A 17889-nucleotide genomic window follows, 5' to 3' on the forward strand; every position below is an offset into this window, starting at 1 on the left:
GGGTGTATGCAAAGAAGAGTGGCGATTGAATCGTAAATTCCCATTACAATTTATCCCTAAAGCATGAGGCGCCAGCTCCTACCAAAGCAGGCGAAGACACCCCAGTCCTTTGACGAGTGGCAAAACCAGGCGTTTAAGCGCGGTTCTGGCGGGCGAGGGGGCCCATCCACTTGGCCTTCTCCTCGGCCGTCTGGAAGCGACCGTGACCGAACTTCGACGAGGTATCGATGAACTTGAGGTTGATGGGCTCGAGGGCAGCGCGCTTGGTGTGGACCAAGAGCGACTTGCGGAGCGTGAGGGCACGCTTCTTGACACCGATGATGGCGCCCTTGAGCATGAGCCAGTCCTCGTTGATCTCACCGTAGTGGGGGAAACCACCAAGGGGCGTGATCGACTTCTCGGTCAAGTCCTGCTCCGTCATGCACGACTTGGCGTCGCCGGCGGCACCGATGCGGTAGATCTTCTTGTTGACCTCCGTACGGTGATGGTAACCGTGCTGACCAGCGCGGGCGACCGTGAAACGGACGCGCGACGGGTGCCAGGCACCAATACAGGCGACCTTGCGGAGACCACGATGCGTCTTACGCGGGAGGCGGGTGACGCCCCAACGCGTGATGACGCCCTCGTAACCGTGACCCTTGGTCACACCGCAGATGTCGATCATCTCGTCCTGGCCGAAGACCGTGGCGACGGGGACCTGCTTCTCGAAGAACGACTTGGCGAAGTCGACCTTCTCGGCGATGGAGCCACCGTTGATCTGGATCTCGAGGAGGTGGGCCTTCTTCTGGCGAAGCTTGACCTTGCGGATCTGCGTGTGCGCAATGACACGGATGACCTGGCAGTACTTCTTCATGCGGTTGAGCTCGTTCTCGATCTCGGCGGGCTTCTCCGCGAACTTCTTGGCGTACTTGGTAAAGGCCTTCTTCTTGGACTTGTACCAGTTCTTGTAGAAGCGGCGGCGGACTTCCTCCGACAAGTGCTCGGCCCAGACCGTGGTCAAGGTGCGGAGACCGCGGGGCGTCTCGAGGTAGCCGACAACGCCGACAACGACGAGCGGCGGCGTCTCGAGGATCGTGACGGCCTCGACAACCTCCTTCTTGTGGAGCTTGGAGCCCGGGCGGTCGACCTCACGCACGATGTGCGTCATGCCGGCCTTGTAGCCCATGAAGGCCGTGAAGTGCGGGGCCTTCGAGCGGTCGTCACGCGGGAACTTGCGGATGCGACCACGGTGGTGCTTGGTGCGCTTCTTGGGGAGGAAACCCAAGTTACCGTGGCGGGGGGCTTCAAACTTGCGGTGGCTCATTTGAAAAGAGGGAAATGGGAAGTGAGGATCACGGTGAGTATGTATGCCGAGCCGCTTTCCACCAGCCAAACAGCGCGCCATCGCCACCAATGGCCGACGACCACCAGACGGTTTTGGACCAATCAGAATACGCGCTCTGTATTTTTAGGGCGAGTCTACCTTTTTGTATGGCGTGCGCGGTGTTTTTTTGTGTCTCTATTGGACCAATCAACGGCGGCCAATTCAATTTGGTTTAGCCAATCACAACAAAGTGTCAATTGCTGGGGACAATGACATCCACGTTTGCCCAAGGCCTGCAGGTCATCCTTGATAGTACCACGGACAACAGCCTCGCCTTTGCCTTGCCAAAGGTAAATGTACAGCTTGAGAAAGCTCGTCATCGTCTACATGCATATTTCAGCAGCTTATCCCGACCTCGGTCGCGTCATGGGCTTCGAGGCGCGCCAATCCAGCGACGAGGCGCCGGTCTTTTCCACCAATCGGCGTCCGGATACGCGCTCTCTTGACTTGAGTATGCAAGAAGATCAAGTTGGCTGTGCCACGAAACAGCGAATCGATAAAAGTCTCGTATTATATTAGCTTATCTTTTCTATGTGGGCAAGACCTATTTTAAAGAACCGAGGGGCCTCTGTCCGGTCCAAAATCCAAACTCCCCGACGTCAAGCAGCATGGCCGACCACGACGACTCGCGCAAGGTGAACCTCGTGTCCCAGGACGGCGACAGCTTCGAGGTCGCCCGCTCTGTGGCCTGCATGAGCGAGCTCGTCAAGACGATGATCGCGGACGAGCAGGACGACGACGAGGTCCAGGAGATCCCGCTGCCCAACGTCAAGAGCACGGTGCTCTCCAAGGTCATCGAGTTTTGCAGCCACCACCACAACAACCCGATGCAGGAGATCGAGAAGGTAGACATCCAGTACGTGCACATCAGAATGGCTCATCCATGTGCTAGCCCCTGCGGAGCGGCGACATGCACGACGTGGTCTCGGAGTGGGACGCTTCGTTTGTCGACATTGAGCAGGACTTGCTCTTTGAGCTCATCTTGGCGGCCAACTACATGGACATCAAGAGCTTGCTTGACCTCGCGTGCGCCAAGGTTGCGAGCATGATCAAGGGCAAGACGCCGCAGGAGATCCGCGACACGTTTAACATCACCAACGACTTCACGCCGGAGGAAGAGAGCCAAATCCGTGAAGAGAACAAGTGGTGCGAGGAAGCATAAGTGGCGAGGCGCGACGTCTGTTTTATAGTATGAGCAGTGGATACGAACAGGATAAGATGCCAACCCGCCTTGCGTCCTGCAGCGTCTTCTTCTCCCAACGTCGTCTTCGTGTCTTGTCTTCTTGAGAGAGCATTGTCGTTGGGTTGTCGAGCAAGCAAGATGCGGTGGACGATGCGGGCCTTCCATGAAGAGCGCCGGATACCCACGATCTTTCTGAAACGATTCCATTCGCGATGGAGGACGACTGGGGCACCGAGTACCATGTCCACGTAGACGCGCTCGCTCCGACGTCGCCGTCGCTCAAGGCCAAGGGTGCGCCCCGCGTCGACTCGATCTGGGCGCCCAAGTCGATCGCAATTCCGCTCAACTACATTTGCATTGGCATCCTCATCACGTTCCCGAATGCGTACATCGAGTACTTTCCACGGCAGCTGCAGGCGTCAGACGCGCAGCTGAGCACGATCAGCGTCGTGCGCAACCTCCCATGGATGTTCAAGGTACGCAGTCGATCGATGACGCAAGCTCATGGCAGCGCGTAGGTGCTCTACGGCGTCCTCGCCGACGTCTACCCGATTCGCGGCTTGCGCTTCAAGCCCTACATGGTGCTCGGGTACCTCATCGCATCGCTCTTCCATGGCATCCTCGCGCTCTGCACAGCGTCGCTCTCGGTCGTCTCGTTCACGCTCCTCCTCTTTGGCGCAATGCTCGGGCTCATCATGACGGACGTCATGGCCGACGCGCTCCTGACGTCGCGGGCGATGCACGAACTGCCGTCGCAGCGCGGGCAGGTCCAATCCACCATCTACATGATCCGCTTTCTTACTGAGATGGTCGGGTACTGGGCCGGTAGCATTTTGAGCAACCTCGAGACGTGGGGGTGGGGCCTCAGCATGTCGGGGTGCTTTGGCCTTCTCGCGCTCCTTCCGTTCGTCCTAGCGATTCCCTCCATCTACGTGCTCGATGAGCCGGTCGTGGCGCAGGTGCTCACGGTCCCCGAGCAGCTCCAGGGCATCTGGAAGATGCTGCAGCTTCGCGCGACGTGGCAGCCGCTCTCGTTCCTTGTCTTGTACCACACGCTGCACACATATAACGCAGCGTGGGGCAACTACCTCACGGTGGCCTACAACTTTAACGCATTTCAGTACGGCTCGATGGCTGCGATCGGGTCGTCCGTGGGCTTTGCCGGGGTCTACATGTACCGCCGCTTCCTCCTCTCCGGTGGCCACTGGCGCTTTGTCTACGCCTTTGCGAGCGTCGTCATTGCGTGCTTCTCGGTATGCAACCTCCTCCTCGTCTTCCGCATCAACGAATTCATGGGCATCCCGCCCTACTGGTTCGCGCTCGGCGACACGGCCGTGCAAAAGTTTGCGGTCGGCCTCCAGTACCTTCCCTCGGCCATCATGTTTGTCCGCGTCTGCCCCGAGGGCCAAGAGGCGGTCGCGTTCGCTCTTCTCACGGGCTTCTCCAACATGTCGGGCGGGTTTGCGAGCACGATTTCGAACGCGCTCCTCGGGCTCTGGCCCGTCCAGCTCGAGGACATGGCGGGCGGCCACTACGACGGGATCTGGAAGCTCACGCTCCTCACGAGCCTCATCCGCCTCGGTGCGCTGCCTTTCATCCCGTGGCTTGTGCCCAATTCCGTCGAGGAGCTCGATGCGTGGAAGAGCCCGCACATGACGTCGCGCAAGGCCGGCGCGGCCATCGTTGCTGTGTACCTTCTCGGCTTTGCGTGGGTGATCGCCACGAGCCTCCTGGCTATCGTCGCGCCGTGCCATCGGCTCGTCGGCGGCGCCGGGTGCCCATAAGACGATTCGACGGTAGTTAACTCAGACAACTTGTCATTATCGCTGTTCCTTATTCTGAATGGGCGACGAAACATAACGGACGCGATCGTTTCGTCGATCGATCGATGATGGAGCGACGGGGCAGCGCCGAGGCCGAGATCGCCGAGGAGCTGCCGACCCCGGAAGCTACGCCACGACCACGTATCGTGCCAATGAGCTATGTGTACGATGCTGTCGAGGCCAAGACGCTCACAGGGATCATCCAGCTACAGTACCTCGTGCGCAAGCAGCTCCGACGACGGAGGCGAAAGCACCGTGTCTGCCGGCGGCTCGTAGTCGCTGGTCCACCGGCCGGCGGCAAAGGAACGCTCTGCGACCGCCTCGTCGATGCATATGGCGTCGTCCATTTGTCGACAGGCGACATCTTGCGCGCCGCCGTGCGCGCCGACTCGGCGTTGGGGCGTCAGGCCAACGCCTACATGGTTGCTGGCGACCTCGTACCCGACAGCCTCATGATCTCGCTCATCCTCGATCGCCTGCGAGACGCCGACTGCACGTCGCGTGGCTGGCTCCTGGATGGCTTCCCGCGCACGCAAGCCCAAGCGACCGCCATGCTCGCCGCCGGCATATCGCCCGACCTCTTTGTACAGCTTATCGTACCGGACGGCGAAGTCATTGCGCGCATTGCTGGTCGGCGCGTCGACGTCGAGACCAACAAGACATACCACATGACGTTTGACCCGCCGCCGCCGGACCGCGTGGACAAGGTTATCCAGCGCGCCGACGACACGGAAGCCGCGATCCGCGTCCGGCTGAACACCTTTCACCAGCACGCAACCGCTGTCGCAAATGTCTTTGCAGCAGCCAAGACGCGCCGCTTGGACCTCGACGGCATGGCGATGACCAAGAACGGCATGGTCGACGCAATCGACGCGGCGCTAAGCGGCCCCAAGCTCGTGATTCTCGGTCCTCCCGCGGGCGGGAAGGGCACACAGTGCGACCTCCTCGTGGCCGCCCTCGGCGTGGTGCACATCTCAACCGGCGACATGCTACGGGCGGCCGCCAACACGCCGTTGGGCCGCCAAGCCAAGGCGGCGATGGACACAGGCGACCTCGTGCCCGACGATGTCATCATTCGTATGCTGCTCGAGCGCCTCGGGGCCGCCGACTGCATCTTGCGCGGCTGGCTCCTCGACGGATTCCCGCGCACACGAGCGCAAGTGGACGCGCTTCTCGCTCGCGGCCTCCGCCCGGACCTCGTGCTCGTACTCCACGTACCCGACGACGAGGTCGTTTCGCGCATCGCAGGTCGCCGCATCGATCCGACCACAGGCGCGTCATACCACGTCACCTTTAACCCACCGCCCAATGGGGTCGCCGTCGTGCAGCGAGACGACGATACGGAAGAGACGCTCCGAGTCCGGCTCCGAACGTACCACACGCACGCCGAGGCTGTTGTCGCGGCATTTGCAGCCAATGCCATTCGCATCGTCCACGTCGACGGCGTCACGAGTAGCAAAGCCGCCATCACCGCGCAGGTCCAGTCAGCGCTCGCACCTTTACAAAACCTTGGTGTCGCCCCCGAGAAGCCAAAGCCGAAGCCCAAGTCCAAGCTCCCTACGACGACGAGCAACCCAAAGCCGCAGACGATGCACCCTGAAAAGGCGCTGCAAGAACGACTCCAATCGGGCCCGATGACGCTTGCAGCACTGGACGCGATCATGCACGCGTCGTCCGCAGAGCTCGAAGCGTCGCGGGTCAAAGCCATGGTCGACACGGCTGTCGCAAGTGTCCGCCACGCGCCCAAGGTCATCTTCTTGGCGCCACCGGGCCTGTCGATCGAACTGTATGTGCAGTACATCCGTGGCCTCGTGTCGGTCGTGCACTTGAACGCTGAGCAATCGCTGTTGAAAGCGATCCAGCGCAAGTCGGTGCTGGGCGAAAGCGCCGGCGAGTACGTGCACCGTCGGGAGCCCGTGCCCAAGGCGCTCCTTCAAGAGCTCGTGCTCACCCGCTTGGAGCGGCGCGACTGCCTCACGACCGGTTGGCTTCTCGACGGCTTTCCGCAGTCGATCGAAGATGCCGAGGCGCTCATTGCTCGGGGGCTCATTCCGCACGTGGTGTTTGTCCTGCGCACAATGGTGGCCGACGACGAGCTCGTGCAGTGCCGCATCGAAAACCAACTGGACCTCGAGCAATCAGCGACGTCGCTCGAGGTCGAGGAGGAGCGCATCCGGCTGGAGCTCCTCGCGTACCACGACCAGGTCGACGACATTCTTATGAGCTTTGCCGGCCGCGCCGCGGTCGTCGTGCTCCGTGAAGAGAGCGCCCTTGAGACGATCGCGGCCACATTGGACGCCCAAGTACCGAAAAAACCGGCAAAACCCGAAAAGCCTGTCAAGCCGGCGGGCTCAAACCCGCGTACGTGCAAGCCCAAGCGGCCGCAAGTGACGGACGCGGATCTCGACGCCGCCGCCGCCGAGTGTAAGCAGCTGCAACTCGAAAATGAAAAGCTCAAGCGGCGCTTCCTGGAACGCAAGCCGTCGCCACCGCAGCAGCAGATGCTCGACAAGAACGTCGAGCTCCAGCTGCAAGCGCTCTTGTCCGAGAAGAAGAGCTTGCGCAAAGTCACGATGCGCCAGAAAGAAAGCATCGACGCCAACGAATGGCACGCCATCTTGCAAGCGTCGTTGGACGAGCTCGACCTCGTCAAGCTGCGCGTGCAGGCGTGCAAGAAGGCGCCAACGAACCAGTGCAATGCGGACCTCACCGCCAAAGTCCACGCGCTGCAAACCCGGTACGATGCGCTTCAAGACCAGTGGCGGGACTTGAACGAGCCGAAACGGGTGTCGCCGACCAAAATCTCGGCGCTCGCCAAGCTCCGAAAGCGCGAAGCCGCCCTACTCAAGACCGACGAGCAGTACTACAGTGAGAAAGCGGCCCAGTTCCAACTACATACGAGTCAGGAAGTCCAGCGCATGCGCAGTGAAATCGACGCGGCCATCGTCGCCATGGCGGCAATGGACTCGGAGCTCCGTGCGGTGGCCGACGAAACCAAGGCGGCACAGGCCAAGCTGCCCAAGATCCCACTTCCCCAGCTCAAGCTGCCCAAATGCAAGCCGGTGCCCGAGACCACCGCGCCCACGTCGTTGCCGCGACTGGAAAAGCCTCAAACAAGCGACAAATCAGCAAAAGAGCCGCGTCGAAAACCCCACACTACGTCGCGGGTGTGATAAAACGCGCCAAATCTAGTTGTAGTCGATGACATCTTATCGGCGATGCAGCTCGGTCTGCTTGAGAATGGCCAAGACGTCGCGCATGTCGTCGTCGTTCGCGAGCCCTTCGTCGCACTCGGGGGGCGAACTTGGCACAAGAGACGACGGCGTCCGGTCCATATCGTTGATCTCCGTTTCGTCGTCGCTCTCCTGGAGGCTCTCGATAAGCACACGCTGCGTTGCGAGACTGTGCTGGCCCTCCGGCGACGTCATTGGGCGTGACTGGACCAGCGGCGGCGCCTCGCGCACATAGCAGAGCGACTCGGCGCGCTTGAGCAGCAAGTAGTAGAGCGTCGAGAGGCTGTTGTGGCGCTTCTCGCGCAGTGCCGCCTCTGCGTCGTGGCGCGAGAGCCCCAGCGCCGATATTGCGTCCAGCACGCTTGTGCGCAGCTCTTTGGAGAGCGCTGGAGGCAGCGTGCCGAGGCTGATCTGTCGGTACAACGGCGCGGACGGACGCTGCATTGGCGACGCAAACCGACGCACCCACGGGTGCGCGCGAACGTCCATGATCGTGAGACGCTACAAGCGATCAGAGAAGGGTTGACATACAACGCCGTACCTTGGTCGGATCGGCGTCGAGCATTCCCCGAAGCAGCTCTTGGGCATCGGCGCTCAGCGTCGACGGCATCTCGTACGCGCCGCGGAGAATTTTGCGGTACAAGTCGTTGTAGTTGCGCGCGCGGAACGGGAAAAAGCCCGAGAGCATTGCATAGAGGAGGATGCCGAGGCTCCAGACGTCAACCGGCGGGCCCCAGTAGCTCTTGCGCTGGACGATCTCGGGCGCCATGTAACAAGGCGTGCCGCAAAACGTCTGGAATGGTTTGGCGGTCTGAAGCGCCGAGAAGCCAAAGTCGACGAGCTTGACAAGCCCGTGCTTGTCCAAAAGAACGTTCTCGAGCTTGACGTCGCGGTGCACCCAGTGCCGGTCGTGCATGTACACGAGCGCCGAGAGCACTTGGGCAAAGAGCGGGCCCGCGTCAGCTTCTTTCAGTCGGCGCTGCTGCTTGACGTACTCGCACAAATTGGTCACGTCGCTCGTCACGTGTTCCATGACCAAGTGCAAAGTCGACGGATCTTCAATCGCTTCAAAGAGCCGAATGATGCACCTACGGTTCTGGATATAAGTCACCTCTGCAGGAATGAGCACCGCGTACGGGTGATCGAGGCGCTCCATCACACGGGCCTCGTACTGAATGCGCTTCCACTGGTGCGCGTCCCGGGCACGGCTGCGCTCGTATGACTTGATCGCGACGACTTGGTTGGACGCCTTGTGCGTCGCCAATCGGACCTTGCCAAAGGTCCCAGAGCCAATGACAGGCCCGAGCTCGTAGCCGCAAAGACCTTTGGCCCGCACGCTCGCGGCGTCCGTGGCCTGCACAATCTCTTCCAACGCATGCTGGAGCTCGTCGATCGTCAGCGTCCGAGGCGCGAAGGGTTCAAAGGCGCGCGTGCGTGTGACAAGTTCGCGCTGGTTGCTTCGCGTCGGCGCCGCGCTTTTGCAGCGGGGCACCTACGGCACTATAAATGCATTGCTCCCACGGAAAAGTATACCCCCGGCACTGGCTTCTGTAGTTGTCTGCGCTGCAGCTCCGACGCCTTGTTCTCTGCGAGCATCCGCGCGCACGTGAGCGCATATTGCAGCTTCTTGCCGGCACCCGCCGTCTTGGGTCGTACAACCGCGGCCCCTGTCGTCGTCGGCTTCGGCTTGGTCGCCCAATGTGTTGTCGCCTGGACACTGCTCTAAGCTTTACATGTTTACGATGGCAACAGACCGGTGATGGGCGAGAGGAGGCGGTTGCCGCCAACGTCTTGCTGCTACTGCTAGCGCCACCGTGAGACGATACACGCGTGGAGAGCAGAACCTCGAGGTGCGCAGCGGCACGTGGCGCGCGGTCGTCTGCCGCGTCGCGAAGAAGGCGTCGCCCATGGCTGGCGCGGGAGCTCGCAGGTGCACTTTGGTTGGCCGCCTAATTTTAGCGCCAAGTTGATCATTCCATGACTGACGGACAGCGCCACCCGAGTCCGAGGCGGCTATATGAGCACTGGGGCTGCCTCGCGAGCCCGATCCACGACGACGACGTGGACGGCATCAACCACGCGTTCAACGGTCTACAAAAGTGATATATGTGACGCTTACATCGCGTTGCGTAGCCACCGACACGCGCGAGGCACTGCGACCGCTGTCGTTTTGGGTACACCCTCATATAGTGCACCATGTACAACCCTGGAAGCGCGCAGGACAACAAGGTGCCGGGCCCCGGGAGGTACCCCGTCGAGCGCATCCAAACCGGCTTCAAACCGCCGCGCGCCGTGACGCCATACAGTACGTCACCACGGCGGTAGCGCGTGCTCACCTCGAACTTGGCCAGAGACGAACCAGTCGCGGATCCAAAAGCCAGGTACCCCAGGGCCCGGTCAATATACGGCCAACCTCGGTGCGGTGTACACGACGCCGCCGTTCGACGACCTCTTGCGGTACTGTCGCAGTTGCATCGCTCGCAACACTGTATTTGTGTCCAGAAAAGCACCGCTCAAGGACTTGACGCCCCAGCGCATACGCATCAAGCTCATTGAGCGCGAGATCCACGAGATCCAGTACCATAAGAACCAAGTGCTGCAGTCACTGCCAATCGAAAAACAAAAGGCGCTCGTGGCCGAGACGAAAACCAAGATCCACACGCTTATCGACGAAAAGGCCAAGCTCCTCGACGACGTTCGGCCCGCCACGTGCGCTCGATCTGCTCTATTTCCATCTAAAAGCGCTTGTAGGACGGGCAATCCGACGTTGCACCGGTCCAAGACTCTCGGCTTTCTCCAAGGCGAGCACCGGTTCTTTGACGCGCTCGACTGCTCCAACACCAAGTACGACACCCCGTCGCCGGGCTTCAACCAAGACCTCGCGGCCCATTCGACGTTTATCAAGTCGCCGGCGTACGTTTGTGGCTGGCCGCTCCGCCTTTGAGTGTGCCGACGTAGGCTGCCCACGATTCCGCGCGGCAAGCGAGATACGATCGTGCAGGTTCGACAACAAGGTGCGACCGACGTGTGCGTTGCTGTCTTCACGCGCTCGGTAGTGTACATCACATCGCCGCTGCAGCCACAGACAGTGGCGCCGGGCCATTACATGCCTGGGCTCTGCAAGCCGCGAGCGCCCCAGTCACCGCAGGTCCCGCGCGAGAAGGCGCAACTGACACTGCGCCTCATGAACCAAGCCACCAAGACAAAGCTGCCCGAGCGCATGTACCTCAACGAGCTCGTCCAAGAACGGTCTCGGAAGCGCGCCGAGCAAAACATGCTCCGCGACATCAACGACGTGCGACGGCTCGACGAGTTTGCGGCGCCGACGCTGCCCGCGTCATCGTAGGAGGCTGCTTATAATCTTATAATCCACACTGCTGAGACTCGTATTGTTACCCTTGTTGGCCTTGCTGCTTGCGGGCCAAGTAGCGCTCTTTCGCTTCGCGAATCAAGTCTTCCCGGCTCTTCTTCGCCGGCGCGACCGGCACTTCGTTCTGGATCGTCTCGTTCACGGGCGCGTCGACGGACGACGTTTCGTCCATTGGCGTAGCGACTGTGTCCACAGGCGTGTCTTCACTGGCAGGCGCCGCCGGCTCGTTGGTCTGCGGTGCGTCGTCGACGACCTTTTGCCGCTTGGACGCCTCGGAAATGTGCCCCGTCGTGTAGGCGCTTGTCGCCTTCTCGACGTCGCCGCCCATCGCAATGTTGTTGGTGAGCAAATTGGCGTAGAAGCCGGCCATGCCGAGCTCGCCCCGCTTGGTGACATCTTGGGCGTCTTCAATGGCGGCGAGCCGAGCGTCCTCCTCTTCCCAGCGCTTGGCTTCCATGAGCTTGCGCTTGTACGAGGACGTGATGAACTTTTCCTTGTCGCCGTGGATCTTGTCGTCTTCTTCACGCTCTTTCAGAAGGCGGCGCTCGCGAATGCGGTCGTGCTCAATCTCGCGCACCTTGGCCTTCTCCAGGAGCACGTTGATGTACTTGGACTGCGGGACCCCTTGGACCTTCTTGGCCGCCTTTTGCTTGACGCGCTCGGCCTGCATCGAGTCGTAGACGCCATCATAGTCGAACGCGTTCGGGTCGCTTGCAAGCGCTTCTTGGACGGCGCGGTCCGACTTGCTCTGGTTGACGACGGCCAGCATAGGCACTGGTGGCGGTGGTAGGTTGGTCCTTCGTGATGGCTCTGGAGGGCGCTCGTCCATGGAGAAGAGTTTGGGTCCTTGCGCCATCGGGTTTATCACCGGCTTGACAGCCTTCTTCCCCGGCTTGAGCTTCATCGAGAACGCCATGACGGTCCCAGGTCGCCTCTGCCTCCCACGCAAAAGAATAAATTACCGAATTTCAACTTAATTCGGACAAAGCCGAATTGAAGGTCGGCCAACAAGGATCTTATGCCGAGTGGCAAATTTGGGCAACCAGATCTGGAGCACGAGTGCAAGTGGTAAAAGAAGGTGGTTTGCGCAAGCATGACCATAGTCTACCAACATATCTCGAAATGTAGATTCGCCACAGCTTTCGTACTAAACTCATGGACCTCGCACAGTACAGCGAACAAAATAACAAGCTAACTTTCGTGAAAGAGCGGGCGGTAGCCGAGGATGAAGTCCATGTCGGCAGCCGATCGGTGCCGATGCACGTCGCGGCCCGGGAGAAGCCAATGCCATCGAAAGGTCGCGCTGCCGAACAGCACGCCGAGTTTCTGCGTCAGCGTGGCTCTCTTCACGCGTCGGTCCTGCGCACGCGTCATCTGGACGATCCACGCGATGCGCTCGTCGTAGTGGATGCTAAAGACCTCGAGGATCAGCATGATGGCGGCAAGCGCGCCAAAGATGAACGCGACGGCCATGACGGCTACACCGGCCTTGCCCGGCTGCTTGCCGTCGTCGAGGCCGCACGTCTCCGGGCACGATGCGACTTGGGCTACCGTCATGCTGCCCATGTAGACGCACGTCGAGAAGAGGTAGATGAGCAGCAGCACAAAGTTCTTGAGGTTGCCGACCCCGACGCAGTTGTTGACCCATGGACTACGCAATCGCTTCATTCGTCAACGATACGATGATGGGATGCGATACCAGTGATGGTCCATCATGGTGATGCAGCCTTGGCACGAGTCGCAGTGCGTGACACTATATACAGCCCATTGTCATATACAGCCTCGCTCCACCGACGCCTCCTACCATCTCGGGCGCGCCGCGTCGCAAAGGTCGCAGTGGAGCGTCGTGCCTTCATCTTGCAATGGCACATGCTCGGCGTCAGCGTCGTCACTCGCGGGCGCCGCAAGCACTTGTACGTACTTGGGCACGGTGCCTGGGTTGGTTGTCATCGTGTACCAATGCGCCGAGGCCGTGAGGACGCTTAGCACAAGCAGGCCGGTGGCGAGGATACCGCTGGCCATCGACGCGCCTAGCCACCCGTGCATGTTGCTCAGGCAGAGGCCGACGCCAGCCAGCATGAGCGCGATGCCCAGGAGCGCCACGATGAAGCCGCCGTCCGTGACAAACCACATCGCGCTGTGGTCGGGTGCGGACCGCACGGGCCGCCCGTCCGGATACTGTGCTAGAAAAGCGCACCTCAAAAGGCGCACCGCTTTTCGAATTCTATTTTCGAAGAGGCAATCAGGTGCGCTTTTAAAAATAGCAACCGGATAGTATCGTATCCGGAATGCGATCTAAAAATAGCCAACGCCTGCGGCAGGTTTCATTCTTGCTCGGGAAGCCGCCAGAACAGAAGCAAAAGATGAGCCAAGTAGAGAGCAGCGTAGCCCCGACGAAGGCCGGCTCCATGAGCGACCTCAAGCGCGATAGCTCGTTGAAGATGACCGGCAACGACGGCAAGGTAGACGCCTCCATGAAGCGTGGGTCGATCATGATGGAGACAAAGGTCGACACGCTCACGAAGCCGGGCTCGACGACGGACCTCGGCGGCTCGAGCAAGAACCTGACGCGCATCCCGTCCATCACGAAGCGCGACCTTGGCAGCAAGTCTGGCATTGAGATCCGCTCCATGGCCGAGGACAACAAGCCATCTGCCATCGTCGCCAGCTCGGTCGTGGCCGTGTCGGCCGTGGAAGCTCCCGCCATCGCGAAGGAAGCTACGGTAAGCCAGAATGTGTCAAAGGCACCCGTGACCACGGATGCAATGAAGGTCTCTCCGTCAGTCGACGTGGCGCCTTCCGCAGCCAAGGTCGAAGTGACGCCCATCGTCACCGACGCGGCCAGTACAGTCCCGGCCGTCAAGATTGGCGACCGGATCAGCCTTCATGCGGCGTGTCCCGGGGCTCCCGGTGACGGTGGTCTTTTGGCCTTCGTCCAAGAAGGCAAGGGAAAGTCTGCGCAGCGCGTACTGGCCGTCCCACCGACCCAAGGCGAGGCCCACCAAGCTGTTTTCATTATGTATGCTCCATCAGCCTTTACACGCTCCGTGTCTTATGTTCACGGATTAGCGCACCACTGGTTGGTACTGCCGCTGCATCGGAGCTCAAGTACAACCAGCAGTTCTTTCTGCACGTGGTGGACGCCAAGGGTGGCGTGCAGTCGCTCAACAACGACCCGCCAGGCGCCGGCGACTTTATCGGACTCCAGAAGGCGGGCGCAAAGGGCGAGATGACGTGCTACTTTTCCAAGCCCAACAGCAGCGGGGTACGACATTGTCATTCCTTCTTCTGCATCGTAGTCACCATATCCGTAGGTGGTCAAATTCGATGATGCGGACCTTGTCATTACGGTCCACGACTCGAACCGTACCCGAAAGCACTTCAACAACGCCATGACCTACTACAAGCGGCTCAAGGGGACGCCAGGAGGGTACCTCTCGAGTGCCAAGAAGGGCACACCGGTCACGTTCAGTGTTCGCCAAGCCGATAACAGCATCCCGCCCCTCGTATGCTTTCGTCGATGGACAGCATGTTGAAGTTCATGCAAATGCGTAGACACCGACGTCTCCCGTGGCCAGAGACAGCGTCACCAACGCGTCGCGGACGAGCACTGTCGAAAAGGCAGACCTCGAGGCCGCCGCCGCCGAGGCCAAGCTTGCGGTGGAGATTGCGCAGCCGCAAGAGACGTACGTGGCGCCCGAGATTGTCCTGACGCCAACCAAGGCCAGCGTGCTCAAGCAAGAGAGCAGTGATGTTCGCGACGAAGAAGTCATCAAGATGGACAACTCGTCGAGCGTCATTCAAAACAACGAAAAGACCGCGGTGATAGCTGACGGCCCAGTCGTTGTCGCGCCGCCGACAGTGTCGCCGCACTTGGCAGCAATGAAGCCAGTTGCACGAGCGGCCCCAACGGCGCCAAAGAGCCTCGTCGTCGACCACACCAAGACGTCACGGGCCGAGACCGCGTACGATGACGACAACGGCGCGTCACCCGCAGCTTGCGCAGGCGGCCAGTGCTGCACAATCTCGTAGAGTTGAACAAAGCACACACACCGAGATTCGGTACCTTGCATAACCTTCTATCAACTAGAATTACACTTATTCATGACCTTACTTACGTTTTGTCGAAAAACAAATTCGAACAAGGTCAGCAACACAACACCATTAGTATGCTAGGAGAGCAGTATGGTGAGGTGGGACGGGGCATGCACCTCTTTGCCCAGGCACTTCGCCCCTTGCGCTTCACCCTGGGGCTAGGGGATCTGGAAACCACAGACAGGCGGCGGGCGTTACGCAGTTAATCTTACTTGGCGCGTTCTCAAAAGGGCGACAATGTCCATGTCCTACAGCGAGCTCGGGTCGGCCGTCGCGCCGCGCTACGCAAGCACGACATCGCTCAAGACGACGCCGTTCAAGACGTCGTTCTCGCCCCGGAGTGCGCTCTCGGTCGTCAAGGAGGTCGGCGTAGTGTCGCCGCTTGACCATCCAGCCTCGTTGTCTGGGGTCAAGCCGGCTCCAACCAAGATGGTTGCGCCGATGCCTGCGCCCTACTTGATGACTGAGTCGCAGCAAGAGCTCACCGAGATCCAGCAGTCGGTCGAGCGCCTCAAGAAGCAGCGGCTTCAGGTTTCCACGTTCAAAGACAAGCTCGGTAAAGACATTTCCGTTGTAGGTCGAGCACATTCGCCACGAGAACGAGCGGCTCGAGATCGAGCTCATGCGGGAGCGCGGCGAGAACCGCGTCTTGCGCCAAGAGGTTGATGCTACAAAGATGAGGTCCACTTGCGTATCCGAATGCACGGTAGACGGACCGGTTCAAAATTGTCGAAGCCGACTTGGAAAAGCAAACCGGCAAGCTCACGTCGCTCGAGGCCAAATACGACCGGCTCGAGAGTGCATACCGAGAGAAGCGCAGTGCGCTCGCCGACGCCCAGGAAAAGCGCGTCGCACTGGAGAAGCGCTGGTCCATGGCGACTGACAACCTCCAGCGCATGGTCGACGAAACCACCAAGACGTACGAGGCCAAAGTGATTGCACTCGAAGACGACGTTATGGACCGTGAGGCCAAGGTGCAGCAGCAGCAAGAAGAGATGGACGAGTTGCGCTGCCTGCACGTACGTTGGTTATTTGTTTTGCAAAGCCTCAAATCGCGGGTAGGAGAGTGCGCAAATGAAGCTCGACAAGAAGATCGAGCGCCTCGAGAACGCCAACATCGACCTCGAAAAAAAGTACTTGGCGCAAATCGAGGGACTCGAAGCCGCGACCGGGAAACTCGAAGCGGAAAAAGCGGAAATGGACCAAAAAGTATTCCTGTGGCAAAATGCGCGAAGCTTGCTGAACACGGTGCAACTAGATTGCATCGCTCGTGGCGACAACGACGCGTCAGACCGCGATGATCCAAGAGTGTGACCGCGTCATTTGCGAGTCGGAAGTACGCCAAACCATCGATTGCCGAGCAGAGTGAGGACAATGGGTGCATGTAGGAGCGCATGAACGAATTCATGAAGCGCAAAAACGCGCAGAGCAAGACCCAGACAGACCTCGAGGCCAAGAACCACGCGCTCGAGCAAAAGCTCAAGGTCCTCGAGATCGAGACCAAACACGAACTCGATGCGCTTCAGAACACCAACGAAGTAGAGTGCACGAGGACGAGCGAACGACCCCGTCTGACGCTGGTGTTATGGTAGGTGCTGCAGAAGCAGCTCGACGAGAAAACTAGTCATATTACCGAGCTGGAGAACTCGATCGCTGAGAACGAGCGCTTGTCTGCAATTCCACCGCGTCGATATCTGATGCGTGTCCTAGGGCGACGAGCAGCCAGCGTGAAATGGTCGTGCGGGAGCGCCACCGCTTCCACTTGGACGAGGTAGTCCACGCTAGCAGCTTGTCTTGCCACGTCATATTTGTGTTTTAGGCCAACAAGGAGCTGCGCAAGCGCGAAAAGGTGTTGCAGAGCACGATCGAGGGCTTGGAGGCCAACTTGCGCGTACGTCGCTGGACGAGTCACTGTCGTGGTCGCTCACAATGGTGCTAGGACGTTGTGGACGATCGCAAAGGGCTCATTGAGCGCATCTCGGCGCTTCAAGGTTGTCCAAAGCGGAACGTCACGCGTTCACTCATCCTATTGCGTCGTAGACCAACTCGAGCTCGAGCGGCAGGACCGCGCGCGCTGGGCGTCGACGCGGCTTCGGCTCCTCGCGCAGTTTTGCGACGAGGAAAATAAGCTCAGCGAGTCGCTTGGCTCGCACCACACGACCCTACTCTCCAACTTGAGCGACTGATCAGCCAAGGCGCCTCTCGAAACACTTGCAGCTTGGTAATCGACGTAATGACGCAGGCCCGCCGTTTATGCGATCTTCGCCCGAGCAAAGCTCGCAGACCGGCGCATGTCGCATGAAAGAGCGAGCGAATCACAATGCGCGAAGACCATCCAGCGCGTGCCTGCTTGATGTCCAGAGAGCAGGAGCGATGGAGAGGCAGATGTGCATTTTACGCAATGCGTTAAACGTTTTGCCTTGGGCGCGGGTATTGAAGCGGGTCAGATCGCGAACGCATTCGAAAGTTGCGCAACAAGTGCAAGGTCGGATGCTACAAGTAGCTAGAATCATGCACCCTCGTGGCCATGCAACGACGGCAAGTTGCTCATTGTATAAGCAGCGTATCGTCCCACGGAGACGGCAGCGGGTTGCATGATGCCGCAACATGCTATCAGATCTTATTTGGCGTCCAAGATGATCGTGAGCTATTCTCCGTCGCACGCTTTCCGTCAGCGCAGCGCGTCCGCATATTCAGGTATCTCTTCCGCCAGTCTCTCGACCATGCAGGTCTAGCCGTTACCACAATTGTCGACTTGGACACAGCCACGCGCCGAGAGCAAGTTTGTGGAGACTGCTCGCCGTCGAGACGGGCGCTATGAG

At 59.9% G+C, this 17889-nt stretch overlaps 10 protein-coding genes across 12 annotated transcripts in view; 6 read left to right on the forward strand and 4 right to left on the reverse strand.

The window, feature by feature from the left end:
- The window catches only part of SDRG_06578 (hypothetical protein), a gene marked incomplete at both ends in the record, with an annotated part of 4518 nt that extends 3215 nt beyond the window's left edge, over window positions 1-1303 (reverse strand). The window contains one exon of the mRNA XM_008612364.1: window positions 171-1303. Coding sequence (XP_008610586.1) covers window positions 171-1303 — 1133 coding nt within the window. The remainder of the gene's footprint in view (window positions 1-170) is intronic.
- A 626-nt stretch (window positions 1304-1929) lies between these two features.
- On the forward strand, window positions 1930-2623 carry SDRG_06579 (S-phase kinase-associated protein 1). Its single transcript, XM_008612365.1, has 2 exons — window positions 1930-2208; window positions 2256-2623. Exons 1-2 carry the CDS (start codon window positions 1972-1974, stop codon window positions 2523-2525), a joined length of 507 nt encoding a protein of 168 aa, XP_008610587.1. The 5' UTR covers window positions 1930-1971; the 3' UTR covers window positions 2526-2623.
- Window positions 2624-2758: 135 nt separating this feature from the next.
- SDRG_06580 (hypothetical protein) lies at window positions 2759-4330 on the forward strand (the record flags this gene model as incomplete). Its single annotated transcript, XM_008612366.1, has 2 exons — window positions 2759-3022; window positions 3065-4330. The coding sequence occupies 2 exons, from the start codon at window positions 2759-2761 to the stop codon at window positions 4328-4330; spliced, it is 1530 nt and encodes a 509-aa protein (XP_008610588.1).
- A 107-nt stretch (window positions 4331-4437) lies between these two features.
- Window positions 4438-7542, forward strand: SDRG_06581 (hypothetical protein; the record flags this gene model as incomplete). The annotated part of the gene is made up of 1 exon (XM_008612367.1): window positions 4438-7542. One exon carries the CDS (start codon window positions 4438-4440, stop codon window positions 7540-7542), a length of 3105 nt encoding a protein of 1034 aa, XP_008610589.1.
- A 36-nt stretch (window positions 7543-7578) lies between these two features.
- SDRG_06582 (CAMK/CAMKL/MARK protein kinase) lies at window positions 7579-9198 on the reverse strand (the record flags this gene model as incomplete). Its single annotated transcript, XM_008612368.1, has 4 exons — window positions 7579-8103; window positions 8144-8690; window positions 8739-9094; window positions 9136-9198. The coding sequence occupies 4 exons, from the start codon at window positions 9196-9198 to the stop codon at window positions 7579-7581; spliced, it is 1491 nt and encodes a 496-aa protein (XP_008610590.1).
- A 233-nt stretch (window positions 9199-9431) lies between these two features.
- Window positions 9432-10991, forward strand: SDRG_06583 (the record flags this gene model as incomplete). 2 transcript variants are annotated; one of them, XM_008612370.1, is made up of 8 exons in its annotated part: window positions 9432-9691; window positions 9736-9776; window positions 9823-9907; window positions 9954-10059; window positions 10105-10311; window positions 10354-10515; window positions 10561-10616; window positions 10659-10991. In XM_008612370.1, the coding sequence occupies exons 1-8, from the start codon at window positions 9580-9582 to the stop codon at window positions 10946-10948; spliced, it is 1059 nt and encodes a 352-aa protein (XP_008610592.1). In that variant the 5' UTR covers window positions 9432-9579. The 2 variants fall into 2 exon arrangements, with proteins under 2 accessions (XP_008610592.1, XP_008610591.1); XM_008612369.1 differs by having other exon boundaries at window positions 9580-9691; window positions 10561-10948.
- Window positions 10992-10994: 3 nt separating this feature from the next.
- On the reverse strand, window positions 10995-11888 carry SDRG_06584 (hypothetical protein; the record flags this gene model as incomplete). The annotated part of the gene is made up of 1 exon (XM_008612371.1): window positions 10995-11888. One exon carries the CDS (start codon window positions 11886-11888, stop codon window positions 10995-10997), a length of 894 nt encoding a protein of 297 aa, XP_008610593.1.
- A 275-nt stretch (window positions 11889-12163) lies between these two features.
- Window positions 12164-13105, reverse strand: SDRG_06585 (hypothetical protein; the record flags this gene model as incomplete). Its single annotated transcript, XM_008612372.1, has 3 exons — window positions 12164-12623; window positions 12672-12725; window positions 12777-13105. 3 exons carry the CDS (start codon window positions 13103-13105, stop codon window positions 12164-12166), a joined length of 843 nt encoding a protein of 280 aa, XP_008610594.1.
- Window positions 13106-13309: 204 nt separating this feature from the next.
- SDRG_06586 lies at window positions 13310-15085 on the forward strand. 2 transcript variants are annotated; one of them, XM_008612374.1, is made up of 7 exons: window positions 13310-13434; window positions 13480-13695; window positions 13744-13991; window positions 14042-14237; window positions 14287-14478; window positions 14528-14658; window positions 14701-15085. In XM_008612374.1, the coding sequence occupies exons 1-7, from the start codon at window positions 13336-13338 to the stop codon at window positions 15002-15004; spliced, it is 1386 nt and encodes a 461-aa protein (XP_008610596.1). In that variant the 5' UTR covers window positions 13310-13335; the 3' UTR covers window positions 15005-15085. The 2 variants fall into 2 exon arrangements, with proteins under 2 accessions (XP_008610596.1, XP_008610595.1); XM_008612373.1 differs by having other exon boundaries at window positions 14528-15085.
- A 197-nt stretch (window positions 15086-15282) lies between these two features.
- Window positions 15283-17388, forward strand: SDRG_06587 (hypothetical protein). The gene is made up of 11 exons (XM_008612375.1): window positions 15283-15598; window positions 15645-15728; window positions 15778-16086; window positions 16130-16276; window positions 16326-16403; window positions 16456-16605; window positions 16660-16736; window positions 16778-16838; window positions 16887-16958; window positions 17007-17058; window positions 17108-17388. Exons 1-11 carry the CDS (start codon window positions 15305-15307, stop codon window positions 17251-17253), a joined length of 1470 nt encoding a protein of 489 aa, XP_008610597.1. The 5' UTR covers window positions 15283-15304; the 3' UTR covers window positions 17254-17388.
- Window positions 17389-17889: the final 501 nt, after the last annotated feature.

The sequence above is a fragment of the Saprolegnia diclina genome (genome assembly GCF_000281045.1).
Source record: "Saprolegnia diclina VS20 unplaced genomic scaffold supercont1.18, whole genome shotgun sequence".
Taxonomy (NCBI): Eukaryota; Oomycota; class Saprolegniomycetes; order Saprolegniales; family Saprolegniaceae; genus Saprolegnia; species Saprolegnia diclina.